The following is a 16,925-nucleotide window of genomic DNA, read 5'->3' as shown; positions in this document are numbered from 1 at the left end:
TAATTCTGCATCTTAATGACATATGTAAACAGACCTGAGCAAAACCTAAGCTTTTCTCCCCTTTTAATTCTACACTTACTGCTCTCCTCTACACAAAAAGTTGGTAGGCAAAATGCAATACTTTGCAAACTTGTTTGACAGCTTCAGAGGTTCCAGGCTCCACTAATGGATCAGGCAGAGCTCCAGTTAAGGAAGCTTCTGCTTAAAAACAAAACACACATCAAGGAAACTTCCAGAAAATGTAAGAGATAAGGATGAGACTTGGTTGCTAGAGTGCAGTAGGATGGGAGTTTCAAAAGTGTCCGACCCTGACCTAACTCTGCTCCTGGGGTGAATGCTTTTGGAAAATGCGTCCCTAATGCTCAGCAGTGAGTAAATTCAACACTGGGATTCGTTCTGTGCCATGTGTCTCAGCCCCACCTGCTGTCTCTGCATAAGAGCTACTCGCATAAATAGTCCGATGAAATGTAAGTCTGCTCTGTATACATGAACAGCAATGGCATGGTGCTGCAGGAGGGCCATATTGAGAGAGTCCTCCCAGCCCCCCTCCACCCTCATGCGTGATGCTAATAAGGTCTGCTAGGATATGGTTTTATTACCCATCTGATGGCTGTAGCTAAAAGGTGTTCTCTCTGATCACTAGCAGGCAATTGCATAGGTTACTGGAGGGCTGTTGGCCTGGCTGAAAGTAATGAAGCTACACCATAATTGAGTAGAAGGGCTGAGTCTTGCTCTTGTATATAGTAGTGATTTTGTGAGACTTTGGTCAAGGGTATGTATCAGAGTTGCATTAGAAAAGGGGACCGCAGTGAGGGAAGGTGTTTAGAGGAGGGAGGACAGGAATTGAGGGTCGGTGCAGGAACCTTAACTTGCTTACAGTGAAATACTGCGTTTGAATTTTATAATTAAAATTCTCACTTGTTTGGAAGGGAACTTCTGTAGGTTTTATTTACTTATTGAATACAGGCCTCAAGAAACCAGCACTTCTTGTGACCCATCTGACTAAAACACTGGATAACAAAGCACATGGCCCATATTTTGAATACTCAGAGGTTAAAAGCTGATCATAAACTCAGACTTTACGGTCAGAAGGGACCTTCGATCATCTAGTCTGACCTGCACATTTCAGGCCACAGAATCTCACCTACCCCCTCCTGTAATAGACTTATAACCTCTGGCTGAGTTATTGAAGTCCTCAAATCATGGTTTAAAGACTACACGTTAGAGAATCCACCATTTACCCTAGTTTAAATTTGCAAGTGACCCTTGCCCCATGCTGCAGAAGAAGGTGCCAATCTGACCTAGGTGAAAATTCCTTCCTGATGCCATATATGGCGAGTGGTTAGACCCTGAGCATGTGGGCAAGACTCGCCAGCCAGACAGCTGAGAGAGAATTCGCCGTAGTAACTCGGAGCCTTCCCGAGCTAGTGTTCCATATCTGTGCTAGCAGTCACAGATTGACTACATGCCATTGTAGGCAGTCTCATCCTACCATCCCCTCCATAAACTTATCAAGCTCAGTCTTGAACCAAGTTAGGTTTTTTGCCCCCACTGTTCCCCTTGGAAGGCTGAACTTCTCTGATGGTTAGAATCTTTCATCTAAATTCAAACCTAAACTTGTTGAAGGCCAGTTTATATCCATTTGTTTGTGTCCACATTGGCACTGAACTTAAATAATTCCTTTCCCTCCATGGCATTTTCTCTCTACAAATGCATCAGAGGGGCATCATATCTCCTCAACCTTCTTTTGGTTAGGCTAAACAAACAGCCAAAGGTAACTTTTCCATTCCTCATATCATCCCTGTTGCCCTTCTCTGCACCTGTTCCAGTTTGAATTAATCTTTCTTAAACATGGGAGACCAGAATTGCACACAGTATTCCAGATGAGGTCTCACCAGTGCCTTGTATAATGCTACAAACACTTCCATGTCTCTACTGGAAATACCTTGCCTAATGTACCCTAAGACTGCATTAGCCTTTTTCACAGCCACATCACATTGGCAGCTCATAGTCATCCTGTGATCAACCAATACACCTTGGTCTTTCTCCTCCTGTCACTTCCAACTGATACGTCCCCAACTTATAGCAAAAGTTCTTGTTAGCCCCTAGGTGTATGACTTTCCACTTTGCGCTATTAAATTTCATCCCATTTCTATTTCTCCAGCTTACAAGGTCATCCAGATCTTTTTGTATACTTTTCTGGTCCTCCTCCATATTGGCAATACCTCCCAATTTTGTGTCATCTGCAAATTTTATCACATTCCCACTTTTTTAGTGCCAAGGTCAGTAATAAAAATAAGAGTGGTCCCAAGGCTGATCCCTGAGGAACTCCCTTAGTAACTTCCCTCCAGCCTGACAGTTCACCTTTCAGTATGACCCCTTTAATCAGTTCCTTATCCACCTTTCAATTCTCATATTAATCTCCATTTTTTCCAATGTAATCATTTCCCATGTGAAACTGTGAAACTGTATCAGATGCCTTATTGAAATCCAGGTAGATTAGATCTACTGCATTTCCTTTGTCTAAAAAAATCAGTTATCTCAAAGATCAGGTTGGTCTGGCATGATCTACCTTTTGTAAAATCATGTTGTATTTTATACTAATGACTGTTAAGCTCTATATCCTTAACTACTTTCTCTTTTGGAATTTGTTCCAAGACCTTGCATACAATTGAGGTCAAACTAACAGGCCTGTAGTTTCCTCAATCACTTTCCCCCCTCCTTTCTTAAAAATAGGAACTATATTAACAATTCTTCAGTCATAGGGCACAGCCCCTAAATTTACAGATTAAAAATCCTTGTTATTGGGCTTGCAAATTCATGTACCAGTTCCTTTAATATTCTTGGATGAAGATTATCTGGGCCCCCTGATTTAGTCCTATTAAACTGTTTGAGTTTGACTTCCACCTCGGATGTGGTAATTTCTACCCCCGTATCCTCATTCCTGTTAGTCACTGTGCTACCACCCCATAACACTTCATTAAAAATTGAAACAAAGTATTTGTTTAGGTGTTGGGCCATGCCTAGATTATCTTTAATCTCCACCCCATCCTCAGTGTTTAGTGGTTCCACTTTCCTTGTTTTCTTTTTTTTTATATGGCTCTAGAAAGTTCTACTACTGGTTTTAATTCCATCTGCAAGGTCCAACTCTGCTTGGCTTTTGGCAGTTCTCACTTTATCTCTACACTTTCTGACCTCCAAGAGGTAACTTTCCTTGCTGATCCATCCCACCTTCCAATCCTTGTAGGGTTTCTGCTTCTTTTAATCATCTGTTTGATATCCTCGTGCATCCAGCTTGGTCTGAAACCCTTCCCTATGAAGTTTTTCCCTTTGGGATGCAGGCTTCAGACAGTTTTGCAACTTTGACTTAAAATAATTCCAAGCCTCCTCCACCATTCAGATTCTTGTTGTCCAGTCCACTTCCCTAACTAATTCCCTTAAATTTTTTAAAGGTAGACCTTTTGATATCAAGGACCCTAGTTGCAGACCTATTTTTGTTTATCCTTCCGTTTAGTTTAAACTGAATTAGCTCATGATCATTCAAACCAAGCTTGTCCTCTACAACCAGTTCTTCGATGAGCTCCTCATTGCTTACCAACACCAAATCTAAAATGGCATAGCCTCTTGTTGGTTCAGCAACTATTTAGTAAATTGGTCAGCTACCACATCCAGGAAAATCTGGGCCCTACTGTTGTTAGTGTCACTTGTCCTCCAATCTATATCTGGGAAGTTAAAGTCTCCCATAATCACACAATTTCCAGTAGTATTTATTTCAATTAAAAACATTAGAGGTCTCTATCCATATCCAAATTAGATCCTAGTGAGCTGTAGCATACCCCAAGCACTATCCCAGGGGAACCTCTAATAGCTTTCTTCCCCAAAAGTGATTTTGGCCCAAGCGAACTGTCTTATCCATTCCATCATTTCTAATTTCTTTGCAGTCTACCTCATCATTAATGTACAATGCTACTCCATCACCCTAGCCTTTATTTCTGTCTTTCCTGAACAACACCTACCCTTCAATATCTGTACTCCAGTCACGACTGTTTTCCTTATAGTATCTGGTTTCACCACCAGTAGTTCTAGTTCCTCCATTTTGTTACCCAGGCTCCTTGCATTGGTGTACAAACATCTTAATGGTTGCTGCTTGGCTTCACCCACATTCCTTGCCTGATTGAATACAGTCATACTGCCAGTATTGCTTATCTGACTGATATCTGCCCTGTCCTTCTTAATGTCCATTCTTCTACCCACTGCTGTTCCTTTAGCCATTGCAGTATCCTTTCTTACTTGATTTTCCTCCCTCTCAATGTTAAAATCAGACATGGAGATCATGAGCATCTCTTGGACAGTCTCCCCTGAATTCCTAGTTTAAAGCTCTTTTAATCAGTTGTGCCAGCCTCTGTCCCAGAAGTCTATGTCCATCCCATGAGAATAGTCCTCTGTCCAAGGATGCCTTCCAGTGGTTAAAAGAACAGGAGTACTTGTGGCACCTTAGAGACTAACCAATTTATTTGAGCATAAGCTTTCGTGAGTTACAGCTCACTTCATCGGATGCATACTGAGAAGTGAGCTGTAGCTCACGAAAGCATATGCTCAAATAAATTGGTTAGTCTCTAAGGTGCCACAAGTACTCCTGTTCTTTTTGCGAATACAGACTAACACGGCTGTTACTCTGAAACCTTCCCATGGTTAAACATCCCAAAGCCTTCCTTATAGCACCACTGCCTGAGCCATCTGCTGATCATCATAATCTTGTCTTTCCTTCACTCTCCTCTGCTAGAGAGGGTCAGAATCACACTGAAGATCACCTGAGCCTCCGTTTCCATAAGCATCTTTTCCAGCCTTGCATAGTCTCCCTTGATACATTTGTGTGAATCTAGCTGTATCATTTGTTCCCACATAAAAGACAATCAGTGGATTCTTTCCTGCTCCCATTAGGATCCTCCTCAAACTCAGGTCCACATCCTGAATCTTAGCTCCTGCCAGACAGCATACCCTTTTGTTCTCCAGATCAGCTCTGATGACAGGTCTGTCTGTCCTTCTTAGTAGGGAGTAACCAATCATGTAGACCTGCCTTTTCCTGGTTTTGGTGCAATTCTCTGGCTTTCCTCCTGTTCTTTCTGGCTGCAAGTCCTCTTGTCTTTTATTCTCCCTTGCAATCTTCTGTGAGTCAACCTGTATCCTCCTGAGGCTCTGAGTATATCCATTGGCTCTTGCCCTCTTCTTATAGGACTAGCCACTCTTCTCTTCTTCCTTGCTCTCCCTCCTTCAGTTACAGCCTGCTGTGCCCCTTCTTCATTTTCCAGCTCAGCAAACCTCTTCCTGAGCTCTGTTTCTTCTTCACAAGTTGGTCTTTTCTTCTGCCTGGTTCCTATAGTCGCATGCTTCCACTGGCCACTTTTTTCACCCAGCAGTCTTGCCTCAGAGTTCTTCAGGCCAGCTTGTATCTTTTAACGTTTCCCTTCAGCCTCCTCTTGCCTTTGCTCCATCATCTGCTCAAATCCTCTTCAAAACTCAGCCATATTTTTCACCTGCATCTCCAAACTTCAGATCTTCTCTTCCATCAGTTCTATAGCTGGCACTTTATACAAACGAAGCTCTTTTCAGGTACCTGCTCCAGGATTATGTACATCCCATAGCTTCCATATCCAGTCATCATCTTTGTCTCTTCCATTGCTTGAGTTACTACCACTGTGGCCTCTGTATCTGCCATAGCCTTCCTATCTAAAGTCCTGTCAAGGAAAAAAAAACCCCTACACCCTCCCTCCCCTAAACTTCCACACAAACTCCCCCACTTACAGCTCTGTTTGCTGGCTTCTGTGCCAGTGGCTGACTGGTGTCAAAGGCAAAGTGAGACAGCATTTAGCAAGTTCTAGATTTGTGATAAAATTCATCAGCAACTAATGGTGACAGATAAGCCCATCTTACCTTGTATGGCAGGAAGGGGAAATGACGTGTTTCTAGCCTTCTGCTTGGAGATCTTCAGAGGAGCCACCTTACCCAGGGGTCAAAGTGAAAGCCCTCAGTAGGGTTCAAATGCACTCTTATGCTCTGCTGTGTTCCACTCTCGTATGAGTAGGAGATTTTTTTTTCTCCTTCCCCTCTGGCAAGCATCAAAATGAACTGTCATCAGGGGGTGATAATAATAAGATCCTCCCTCTTTTTGTGCAAAAAATAGTAGACCTCTCCAGTATCACCATAGCGTCTATAAGTGAACACCTCACTAGTAAGTACTAGCCAGTTTCCACTTCTAAGCTACTGTGGCAGGCTTTCTGCAAATTGAAGCATGCAATGTGGCATTGGTTACCTGCCATTCACATTTAAGACTTTCTTCCAAACCATAACTACTTGAGTTTATGGAGGTTTTTTGGACAGCTTATATTCTGGAGCACATGGCAGGGATGAGAAGTGCCAATACACTGCATGGCATGCACATCCCTCCAATTCAGCCTGTGAGGGGTCTGCTTAGACCTAACTAGGAGGCAGAGCACAGGATTCTGGCAGTCATGGGTTCCAGTTAAGGGGATGGTGCCTGCTCCGAGCAATCTATACAGACAGCAGCTTGGGCTTAGCTGAAACAGAAGGGACCTGAGTGAGAAAGTCACTCCCTTGGCAGAAAGCTGCTCTTGGATTAATACAAGGCACCTATGCTAGCCATGTTCTTGTAGCACCCACTACTGGCAATGAGTCTAGGATCCCAAGCAGCCAGGAAAGCAGGTAATTTCCAAGCCGCCCTGCAAACCTGAACAGTCAAGTTATAGCCCCTTCCCAGCTCTTCTATGGATAAGTAGATGAAAAGCTATGCCTATGCTGGAAAGTTTTAAGCCAGATCATTTATATCACATTTAAGGTCCATAATACAAACACAGCCTCTCTAACCTTAAATTTACAACATTACAGGAGGCGGGTTGGGTTCACCCTCACTTGCTGAAGGGGTGTCAGAGGCCTGGCACTGAACATCACCCCTCTGTTCACTCACATACTGCTCCCATCATTTCAAAAGCACCAATAAAGAGCTTAGGGGGTATTTTTGGGTCATTTTATTTTTAAAGTTGTGTTTTTGTACAAAAAATGTTCATTTTATTTAAACACCAACATGAAAAACAGTAACAGAAAAAGTTCAGTGACTTCCTATTTCCCCATCTTATGAAAAGATTTAGTGAAAGTAACAAAAGCCAAAGAAATTAGGAACTACATTTGCCTGCTCCAATCCCAGCCAAAGGGGGGAAAAAAAATAAAATCTGCTTTCTTCCCCTCAAACCCCACCTCCCCTGCCCACTTCCTACTGGGCAGGCCTCCCTTCCAGAGAATAGGGAGCATAAGCCTCATCCTGTTCCTTGCAGTCTGTTTTTTTTCCACCCTACAAAAATATATCCCCTTTCCTCAAGTGGTTCAACTGTGTCCTCTACTAGATAGCTCTCTGCCAGCCAGTCCCTTGGGGAAGCAGACTGGCTTGTTATTCTCTGACAAAGGTTACCCCTCCCACGCCCCACAAAAATGAAAACAAAAAAAATCAAGGTGCCTGAATATTTCACTGACTTCATGAATCCTATAATGGTTGCCTGGAGCTGCTGGTCTTCCAATGGGAACAGCTCCAGTGCCCCAGAAAACTGCAGCTCTGACTTCCCCAGCCAGCAGGGGCCACAGAAGCAACCATCCTTGTGGCACAACTGAGCAGGGATAGAAACAACCCACAGTCAGAGCTGACCTGTTCCATCCCTATGGCTCTGAAAGAGTGAATCTGACAGCTCACCCAATATAGGGCAGTGTCACATCTAACCCAGTCCACCTGCTCATTGGAACAGCACAGGGCCTGGCTTTGCTTTCTCATTACATTGCTTTTTAATGTAACAACTGGAGACAGTTACCCTGGTGTCAGCATTTGGTACAGCAGCGCTCTCTTAAACGTGTTCCCCTTTTAAAAGTAAAATCTAGACTATTTCACAGCAAAGCAATTACTGTACTAACTTACACCATCATTTCCTAGAAGGACATAGTCAGGATCACAATCTTAAAAATTCCTCAACTGCATTAGCAGTAACATCTCTACGTAGGGAAACCCTGTAACAGAAATCAAGTGACTCTGCTGTCTTTAGACTCTTGCCCTCACCCTGGAAGTCAGTTTCACTTTTAGGTTCTTGCTCAGCAGCATGTCATTATATTTGGCTTCCCAGCAACCAAGGAGGAGGTTTAAAGAAAGACACTATTTCCCTTGACCATTTTCAATAGGAAAAAGTCATGAAATCTTCCTGACCCCTATTAGTTCTTCCTGACCCCTTCCCTGTTCAGTAAAACTGAGGTTATTTGGTGATGGCCCTTTGCGGTAGCTAAAAGAAATTGGCCTGCACTGTTCAATTCAGGCTACCATCAAGAAAAGGAAAGATTGCCAAGTGGCTATTGCCTGCTCCAGCCCTGCTAAGGATCTGGCTAGAGGGGAGAGATCCAGGCTATGATTACACGGGGCAGAGGGAGAAGGCGGGCAGTGAATGCTTTGCTTGTGTCACAGCACGGAAGCGAAGAAAGCAGAAAGTGCATTTAAATAATTAAAAACAAATCCAGTGTTTCACAGATTGAATAAACCTTACAGAGAAGACACAGAAATGCTCCCCCTAATCCTAGCTGTTTCTACATAAGGATTCCCCCCACCCCATGCCCACCCAGGGTTTCTCCCTAGATCTCATTGAGGGGACTCCCAGGCCTGCCGGGCACTGAATGCTGGATAAGCACTTTTGCCATCTCATAGCCGCACAGAACTCTGGGTAAATACCATTCTTCCCAACTGCATAGCACTCTGCATAAGCCAATCACAGCATTACATTCAGAGGACATGCCCCTAGGGCCAGTGCTGCTCTGAAATAGCAGGGGGATGACACACCAGCTGTGGAAGAAGCAAATCATTTAAAGAAAACCGGAAGAGTAGAGCGTGAAAAGAGAAGTGGTTAGGTAACACCTGGTTAAGTGAATGGCCGGGGGAAGACGGAAAGAGAAAAAGAACTGATGTCTAATGCCTGATCACATTGGTAGCAAATGGTCATCCCGTTCTTCTGACTCCTCCCCCAGTTGGTCATCGCCCACACCACGGTATGCAGCTGGCGCATTCTGGGGCTTAGACCGGCAGATGAAATCACAACCGTCCTGCAGAAACAAGTTGTTGTACTGGGATCAGACCACATGCAACAGATTATGCTAAACAATAGCAGCCCCCTCATGTTTCTCCTTTTCTGTTCTCCTATTGCACCCATCACTGAAGTATCTGAGAGATCCCAGAACTCTTTACAAAGATTAAATACACAATGCCTGTAATCCTGAATCCAACCACTTCTTGGGTCGAACATGGTAGCTGATTTATAGCACCAGGCAACATTATAGTAGGTCAGTAAGTGAAGAATAATATCTCTGACTAGAACTGCTGGGAGCGATTTTTAGGGAAGCAAAGTGGAACTTTTCCCTGTTGGAATTTGGCCAGACACTGAGGTTACTCTCTCCCCATGTGAAAAGCACCATGTGAAAAGAATTTCTACGCCTGGGCAGGACCTCTGGTTTACACAGCAATTGCAGGATGGTACCTTCCCCAGCATTAGCACCATGGTGGAACATTAAGGCCAGCAATGACTCAAAGGGGAGAATGCCCCCCTCAAATGAATCATCTGCTTCCTGCTGCACCAGAGTTCTCTTTGGGAGGTCTCGCATCCAAGAACATAAGCATAAAGCTTGTGCAATTTGACAAAAATCATAGGCCCCGAGTGTGGGGCAGCTGCTCTTTTCTTTTGCCTTACAGCTGGGCTGGATTGGGGATCTGTACTGATTTTCACTTACCGCCATCAAGTTGCCGAGATCCTGCCAGAAGGTAAAATGTGGGAACTGCTCCATGCCCTTTGCTCCCACTACCAGGCGCTGGTAGAGGAATCCCCCAATGATATAGACTGCAACCAGCGAAGCAAACCTGGAGGAGAATGTTGAAACAGGAGTGTGAGAGGAAGCTGAAGGCAACCTCTCCCCAGCTGACTGTCTACCTCCAATTGGGAGTGGAGCCAACAGCTCTGTACGATTCAGAAAATGGGGCCATAAATAGCAGCTGCACCTGCAGAAAAGGTACCAGGGCTGTCGATCAGCATGCATAAACCCATCCCCAGCATTGCCGAGAGGAAGTGCTGTCTCATGGTTAGCACAGGGGTCTGGGAGTTAGGACTCCTGGCTTCTAGTCCCTGCTCTGCTACTGACTTGCCGTGCGATCTTGAGCAAGTCTCTTCTCTACGTGCCTCAACTTCTCCATTTCTCCTCCACTTCTTCCATCTTCTTAAAATGGGAAAGGATAACGTTTCCCTCTCTCACATGATGAGAATTAAGCCTCAGAATACCCCAAGATCTTGTAGATCAGTGGATGAAAAGCCTTACTCAAGGGCAGAGTTACAGCCAGCATTGGCCACGAACATGCAAGATAGGCCAGTGATCTGTTCTGGTATGTCATGTGCTATGTTCCTAACAAGTACAGAGGCCTGGAACAGATACGCTCCTTCAGTAACTCACGTGATGAGCAGGATGGACCCAATGCTGAGGTGGGAGTCCTCGGGTGGGCAGGCCAAGCTGCTGTCCATCTCAAAGAGGTACAAACAGTCCTGCTCCTTTTCCCGCTCTTCTGATAGCAAGGTAAAGCCGCTCTGGTTGGGTGGGGGTGGGGAAGAGGAAACATGTGGCAGGCTAGTCACAAATAAGTCCCCCTACTTGCACAGATGCTCCCAGCTTTGCCAAAGATTCCAGTAATCCCCCGACTCTGGGATTCTCACACACATGGGGAGGCTCCCAGCTGACCCTGGCCTGCCCCCTCCAGAGCTCTCCCCCAAAGCTGTCCCATTTCAGCCACTTCTAAAATAAGCCACATACCATCTCCTTTTAGCTGCCTGCTAAGCCAGTCAACAGGCAGCACAACCATTACTGGTGCAGAGACCCAACACCCACTGGACAGAAGAAGTAAAACCCCTCTGGCCGCTCCACAGCCTCCCCACCCACAGCGATACCATCCCCCACTCTCTCTTGGATTCACTCCTGCCTCACAGCCACACTCTCCTCTTCAGCCTCTACACCTGCCCCACAGTCCTCCCATGCCACTCACTGATAGAGTCTTCCGGTTGCAAGAGATCATTATCATGGCCTTCCTCTTCTCACCATGGCAGTGGCTACCATACGAATCCCCTCCCTTATAAATCAGCATGATCCAGTCACCTGCCAAGGGAAAAAACAAAGAGGGCTGCAGGTCAGGAGTGAGGTGGACTGGCAGAGCTGGAGAGGAGGGTCGAGGGGAGTCTTACTTCCACTGAAGACCTGTGTCTCATTGATTCTTCCCACCACTGTGTGCTTTTGGTCCTTTAAATTGATCTGTACCAGGCCTGATTGGGACAGAGAGCTGTTGACCTCTCTGCACACCCTGAACGTGTAGCTGTACTTCTCCTCTGGGCTCAAGCTCACGGTGCAATCAAAGCTGTGCGAAGGGGACAGATAACAGACAACTGCTTTATTGAATCCCACACAGGTTATTAGATCTTTAACATTCAGAAATGCCTCACCACACTGTCTCCATTTCTAAGGCCCACTTACAGCTTAAGCTAGGCCTTGCCTTTCAGGTAAGCTCACTTGCTCCCTACCTCTCCACTGGTGGGGCCTCTGGAAACTGAGCTCCTCTGTTGACCCCAGAAGAGGTAGAGCCTGGACAGCAGCAATGCAAACTCCTCCCTTACCATCTCACTCTTGTGCCAGGAGGCATCCACCTCTATAGGGAAAAGGGAATCCTGCCACTGTGTCCCATTCAGTCCACAGAGTGACAGCCAAGACTGCCATGAAAGGAGCCTGTTAGTGCTGATTGTGCTGGTGATTCTGTGATGTGGGCTCCTTCCCACCAGGAAACAGAATGAGATCCATCAAATTTGTCTCACCCAGGTTAGTTACAACCAGTGTCCCATTCTTCAATGCCCTATGAGCCATTCACTCTCTCCTGATCTGGGTCTGACTGGACAGGGTCCAGATCCCAGTCCTTGCAGTGGGCCAGAGGGTTGCATGCACTGTACCTCCCGGGCATCAAGGGTTCCAGCTTCTTCAGTAAGGCCTGTTCTCTTTTCGACTCTTTGTCCTGATCTCCTACTAGGTCACAGTGCTTCTCTTCCTGATCTGCCATCGCGACCATGACCAGGGCCACAAGGACTAGCAGCGCAGTACAGGAACCACAGTGAGATGGGAACATTCTGTATACGTGCCATTGCAGAGAGAGAGAGAGGCACAAGAAGGATTAACACTTAAACACCTCATTCCCACCCCAACACACAAACCTCAAGGTCTTCTTCATTCATGGCTTCAAAGGGGAGGAGCTGAGGCCCAAGAATATCTCAGAGATCCTCAGGAGACTCCAAAGCCCTGTCTTGGGTACAGCCAGGGCCAGTTTGAGACCCACAAAACCACTGGCCCAATCTGCAAATCTTCCTTGACTTTACATTGGGGTAGTAAGATCTTGCTGCTGAGTGCATCAACTGACACTCGCTTGGCCAGAACAGAACCCAACATGCTTTAGGCTGGCCAGCTATTGAAACCAGGGTCAGTTTCAGACATAAGCCCTATTTATTGTATCCCAAAGGGGCATCTGTCATCAGAGACAGACTTAGTATCATTCTAATCAATTGTCTTTGCAGCTCTTGTGTAAAGAGCTTGTGGGGGACAGTGACTAGGATTAGTCAGGCTTTGTCTATTTCAAGCTCCTTAATCCTAATAATTGTATTAATTTATGTTGCCCTTCCCTAGCTCCTTTCCACCGAGAATCTGAAAGTATTTTATAAGCACTGAGTTTCACAAGGTCAGGACTGGCATCCCTGATTTACATATGAGGAAACCAAGGCACAGAGGTGACGAGTGTAAGGTCACATAAGTCAATGGCTAAGATGGGAATAAAACCCAGAAGCCCAGGTTTCCAGTCATAGAATCATAGAATCTCAAGGTTGGAAGGGACCTCAGGAGGTCATCTAGTCCAACCCCCTGCTCAAAGTAGGACCAATCCCCAACTAAATCATCCCAGCCAGGGCTTGGTCAAGCCTGACCTAAAAAACCTCTAAGGAAGGAGATTCCACCACCTCCCTAGGTAACCCATTCCAGTGCTTCACCACCCTCCTAGTGAAAAAGTTTTTCCTAATATCCAACCTAAACCTCCCCCACTGCAACTTGAGACCATTACTTCTTCTTCTTGTCATCCGCTACCACTGAGAACAGTCTAGGTCCATCCTCTTTGGAACCCCGTTTCAGGTAGTTGAAAGCAGCTATCAAATCCCCCCTCATTCTTCTCTTCTGCCGACTAAATAATCCCAGTCCCCTCAGTCTCTCCTCATAAATCATGTGTTTCAGTCCCCTAATCATTTTTGCTGCCCTCCACTGGACATCCTTCTTGTAGTGTGGGGCCCAAAACTGGACACAGTACTCCAGATGAGGCCTCACCAATGCCGAATAGAGGGGAACGATCACGTCCCTTGATCTGCTGGCAGCGCCCCTACCTATACAGCCCAAAACGCCGTTAGCCTTGGCAACAAGGGCACACTGTTGACTCAGATCCAGCTTCTTGTCCACTGTAACCCCTAGGTCCTTTTCTGCAGAACTGCTGCCTAGCCACTCAATCCCTAATCTGTAGCAGTGCATGGGATTCTTCCATCCTAAGTGCAGGACTCTGCACTTGTCCTTGTTGAACTTCATCAGATTTCTTTTGTCCCAATCCTCTAATTTGTCTAGGTCCCTCTGTATCCTATCCCTACCCTCCAGCATAACTACCTCTCCTCCCAGTTTAGCATCATCTGCAAACTTGCCGAGGGTGCAATCCATGCCATCCTCCTGATCATTAATGAAGATACGGAACAACACAGTCCTGTGTCTTAATCATAAAACATCCTTTAAACATTGAGCTAATTGCTCAGAGAAACAGACAATGACCTTGCCATTCAATAGCAGCCACACAGTCGATTTCCCTTTCCAACCACAACTCCCAGCGAAGATCCTAACATTGACAGAAACTGATTAATACACTGACCCAAAATTTTATAAAAATCAGGCTATGGCTACAAAAACACGAAGAAGTTAACAGAAGGAAGGGCCAGCCTGTTGACGAGTGAAGTTACATGAGGGTTATAATGAAAGCCACACTGAAGAATTCAGAGTTACAAGGTCTGCCACTAAGGACTATCTACACTGGAGTGGTACTGAGAGCAGGAGGGAGTGGCTAGCTGTCCAAGGATGGTATTCAGGGTCTTGGATGGGAGCATACTTGGTGTGGCTAACCCTTCTTGCCGCTCACACTGCCACAGCTACACTTCTGCTTTTAGCACGCTAGCTTGATCACAGTTAGCATGGGTATGTCTACTTGAGCTGGAAATTACACCTCCAGGTCTAGTGTAGACATACCCTAAAGCTTGTAACTATCGTGAGACCTCTTAGATCAGGGTGTATGGTCGACAAATAAATCTGAAGAGGTTATTGTATAAAAGAGGAAACTGAGGCACAAATAGCTTGTGACCTGCCCCCTACAAAGGCACACAACAAGTCAGAACCAGCACAAGAACTTGTGGTTTCCTGGCTTCCGTGCTCAGAACACACCTCTCTCTCAACAGTAGAAAAGACCTTTCTGGCTGGCTACCTTGTACATATTTAGTTCATGTGGTTGTCAAATTGAAAGTGATATAAAAATACTGGCGCCTTCCGGTACTTTAGCATCCCTCATGCGGCAAAGACCTCAACATGCTTTGAAGACTGAAGTAGACAAATGCAGCCATATCGGATGGAATATAGTAGCCATGTAACAGAACCAAGCAATGCTATACAAGAGTTCAGGACAGAAAGCGAGGACTGAAACTGCTGAGGGGAAATTTAGGAGAGACAATCCAGTGACCATAGCTAGAGTTCAGGCAGGACACAGTATCAACAATGAATGCACAAAAGGCCAGGTGCACACCTAGTGTATCCACAGCCTGCAGCAGGCTCACCCTCGGGGCGAGTTTGGCCCAAGGATTGATTTTGAACAGGCAATAGTTTCCATTGTCAAAACACTCAAATTTAACCAAGTTCCTCTATCCCCACCAGACTGTTCACTTCCGGTCTGTGTCCCCTTCTGATTTATAACAGGCAGCACAATTAGTTTCCACTTTTGCTGAGATGGAAAGCCCAGGGCCAGAGCCACTCATGGCCATTAAAGATTGTGTGACTTTTTTTGGCCACAGAAGGGGAGCTAACCACAGTGTTTTGGTCAAATTCCAACTTGGATGATTATATCCTCTCTCCTTAGACACCCCCTGAAGATTCAACTGGATTTGGAGTTCTGCTTTCTTTCTAGACACAAAACTCAAATTGTTGGGTTCTGTTGCCATGCGGCTATTCAGCTGCTGAGTACTACCCCAGAGATTGCTGCATTTCAGTAACTGGATAATTCTGTTATATAAGGACTTCAAAGTGTGTTAGGATCCATCCAATATCTGGATTTAGGAGTCTTCAGTGACCTTGTCCTCTCCTCTCATTAGTTCTTTCTCCTTTACAAATTTCTTCCATCTCTCTCCTCCATCCCAAGTCAGGAGATCATGGTGGTGTTTCTTCCATCAGTATTCACCATATTCTCATATAGGAGTGGACAGATGGCCTGACAGCCAAGTCCCTTCACCCCCAGAATGGGAATCTGTACAATGGGTACCTAGCAATACTCTCACACAACAGCAGACCTCAAGGCCCTTGTAGTCACCTCTCCAACCACAAATTGGCCACTACGATCAGTGGTGCTGCTGAAACTGCATCCCAGTTCACAGCTGTAACAAAGTAAGGTTCAATTGGCCTAAACTGTAAAGGGCATCCTGAGAGCACTTGGGATCCCCCAGCCACACATCCCCAACAGCCAGCCTCTTATTGCACCCCCAATACATTGCTCAGCCCATCCTCTCGACATCCACCCACCCACAGGCTTTCACGACCCCCAATAACACCACCACTGACAACTAACAGATGCTGAAAACAAATTACGGGGGGAAAGGGAGAAACTCACCTGACACTGGGACAGCGAGGTAGGTGTGGCATGAAGTATCTGCGAGGCTGCACGTCACACCGTTGCTACCCAGACACCGGTGTCTGCACCACCCACCCACCCACCCACAAGGCCACGTGCCCTGCCACTACCTCCCGCGGTCAGCCCCACGCAGCCAAGTCGTGCCAGCCCAGCCCAGCTCAATGATCCGCACGCTGCCCGCGCCACGTGCGCCCACCCTGGGGAATCCCGTGAGCCGCCCGGCCTCTACCCACCTAATGAATTATTAACAAAAGCTCATGAATATTCATCACGCATAAATTAATAACTAATTAGGCCCTCATTAACTGGAGCGGGAGCCCCTTCCCAGGCGCGAGTATCAGTGGGGGAAGGTCTCCCCACCGCTACCGCCTCCTCGCTCCCCACCGGCCTGCCCGGTGCCTCCCTCAGTCCCACCCCGTGATCCGGAAGCCGGAAGTGGGTAAGGGGCGGGCGCTAAAGCTAGGCAACAACGCCGGGCCTCAGGCCCCGCCCCTGATCAGTTTCCCCAATGGCATATGAGGACGGCAAAACGTGACTCGGCCCCGGATACTTTTCGCCCAATGAGAGGTGGGGATAGAAGGCGCCTGGCCCCCAGAGCTCTCCTCATCCAATTAATGGGTGACGGTTCCAGAGCAAGAACGACGCTGTCTCCCCTTATTTGTCCAATGGGCTGGGAGAACGACCACGGAGGCCCCGCCTACGACTTCATCTCTTCCAATGAATAGTGGAATTCAAAAATTGGCACATGAGAAGATCCAATGAGCGATGAGAGTTACAGAAGGAGGACCCACCCCGCAAAAGGCTCTCTCCCAATGGCAGCTCAGGGCTGGTTACCGAACATAGCCGCACCCCGGCCGCC

The 16,925-nt window shown here is 46.4% G+C and overlaps 1 protein-coding gene across 2 annotated transcripts; it reads right to left on the bottom strand.

The window, feature by feature from the left end:
* Window positions 1-7,028: 7,028 nt before the first annotated feature.
* M6PR (mannose-6-phosphate receptor, cation dependent) lies at window positions 7,029-16,496 on the bottom strand. Of its 2 annotated transcripts, none has more exons than XM_048822446.2 (7): window positions 16,046-16,496; window positions 12,063-12,236; window positions 11,310-11,479; window positions 11,114-11,223; window positions 10,531-10,661; window positions 9,820-9,946; window positions 7,029-9,138 (listed from the first exon to the last, which is right to left on the bottom strand). In XM_048822446.2, exons 1-7 carry the CDS (start codon window positions 16,075-16,077, stop codon window positions 9,016-9,018), a joined length of 867 nt encoding a protein of 288 aa, XP_048678403.1. In that variant the 5' UTR covers window positions 16,078-16,496; the 3' UTR covers window positions 7,029-9,015. The 2 variants fall into 2 exon arrangements, with proteins under 2 accessions (XP_048678403.1, XP_048678412.1); XM_048822455.2 differs by having other exon boundaries at window positions 16,300-16,496.
* Between the last annotated feature and the right edge of the window lie 429 nt (window positions 16,497-16,925).

Source organism: Caretta caretta, chromosome 1 (genome assembly GCF_965140235.1).
Source record: "Caretta caretta isolate rCarCar2 chromosome 1, rCarCar1.hap1, whole genome shotgun sequence".
Classification (NCBI taxonomy): Eukaryota; Metazoa; Chordata; order Testudines; family Cheloniidae; genus Caretta; species Caretta caretta.
Note: the sequence above shows the minus strand (reverse complement) of the source record. Positions and strands in the feature narration are given on the sequence as shown.